We start from the raw sequence: 1082 nt of genomic DNA, 5'->3' as shown, positions 1-1082 counted from the left end.
AAATACCCCACACCCTCTTGTTACTGAACTACTGGAATTAACACCGTACACTCATTTAGTACTTTTGTGTTATCATAATTTCCTAGTGAAAATGGAGGCAAACCGAAAGCGTAGCAGAGGGTTCTTGAAAGGAAAATTGGCACCTTTCTATAAGGGACCAAAGCCTTCATCAACTGTGCATTATACAACTACCAATGTGAAGCCAAATCATTCTTCTCCTTCCCCTGCATCAGTGGGATTTGTGGTGCACCATGACTATGCAATTGCACAGTCAAATCCTAAGGTTTCGATTGTTGTAGCAGACAAAAGGGGTGACTTGATGAGCCATTTGGAAGAGTTATATGGCGTGCCTGCTGATGAAAGCGTGGACACCAAAGCTGGAATTTATATATCTATGGTTCAAGAACGTTTAATGCTTGAGCGAGTAAACACAGAACCGAAGAAGTTGCAAGAGAAGTGATCAACCGTGTTGTTTTAGCTAATAACGTGATTATAGCTGCAGGGGCTACCATTCAATAAATAGTTCCATAATTTGTGTCATATTGAAACTCTTTGTGTAGAGAATTATGCCATGCTGTTGTCTCTAAATATTAAATGCTATTAGTATGTTTGGATTATATTTTAACATGGTTGACAAAATCATGGTTGTAGTGTTTGAACATGTTGTGGTTGTGGGTTTCAATTCAATTTGAGTAGAAGTTGAAAAAAAAAAGTTGCTTTTCCGTTAATCTAAACATGAAGTTATCATTTTCTTGGTTGTAAGTTCTCCCAACACAGTGCTGATAGAAAGAAGATAGCTAGTGGAACAGGATCCTTTGCATTTATTCTGTTGAATATTATAGATACGAGAGGAAATGATAGTAATCCTTGTTGTATTAAACTACACAACATTGGTGCTATTATATATCAAACCAATTGAAGAATACAAAGAGACACACTCAAAATGAGACTTCTACACTATTAACACTAACACTCTTAACACTCCCCCTTAAGCTGTAGCATATAGATCATATGCTACAAGCTTGATACATAAATAATACTCCTATTAGGAGCCAAAAACAACAATGCTACATCAACGAAAT

The 1082-nt window shown here is 36.5% G+C and overlaps 1 protein-coding gene across 1 annotated transcript; it reads left to right on the top strand.

Moving 5' to 3' along the window:
* On the top strand, positions 1 to 804 carry LOC133285831 (uncharacterized). Its single transcript, XM_061483123.1, has one exon. It carries the CDS (start codon positions 92 to 94, stop codon positions 458 to 460), a length of 369 nt encoding a protein of 122 aa, XP_061339107.1. The 5' UTR covers positions 1 to 91; the 3' UTR covers positions 461 to 804.
* Positions 805 to 1082: the final 278 nt, after the last annotated feature.

The sequence above is a fragment of the Gastrolobium bilobum genome, unplaced genomic scaffold (assembly GCF_033153095.1).
Source record: "Gastrolobium bilobum isolate Gb01-03AN ecotype WA unplaced genomic scaffold, APGP_CSIRO_Gbil_v1 utg1929, whole genome shotgun sequence".
Taxonomy (NCBI): domain Eukaryota; kingdom Viridiplantae; phylum Streptophyta; class Magnoliopsida; order Fabales; family Fabaceae; genus Gastrolobium; species Gastrolobium bilobum.
Note: the sequence above shows the minus strand (reverse complement) of the source record. Positions and strands in the feature narration are given on the sequence as shown.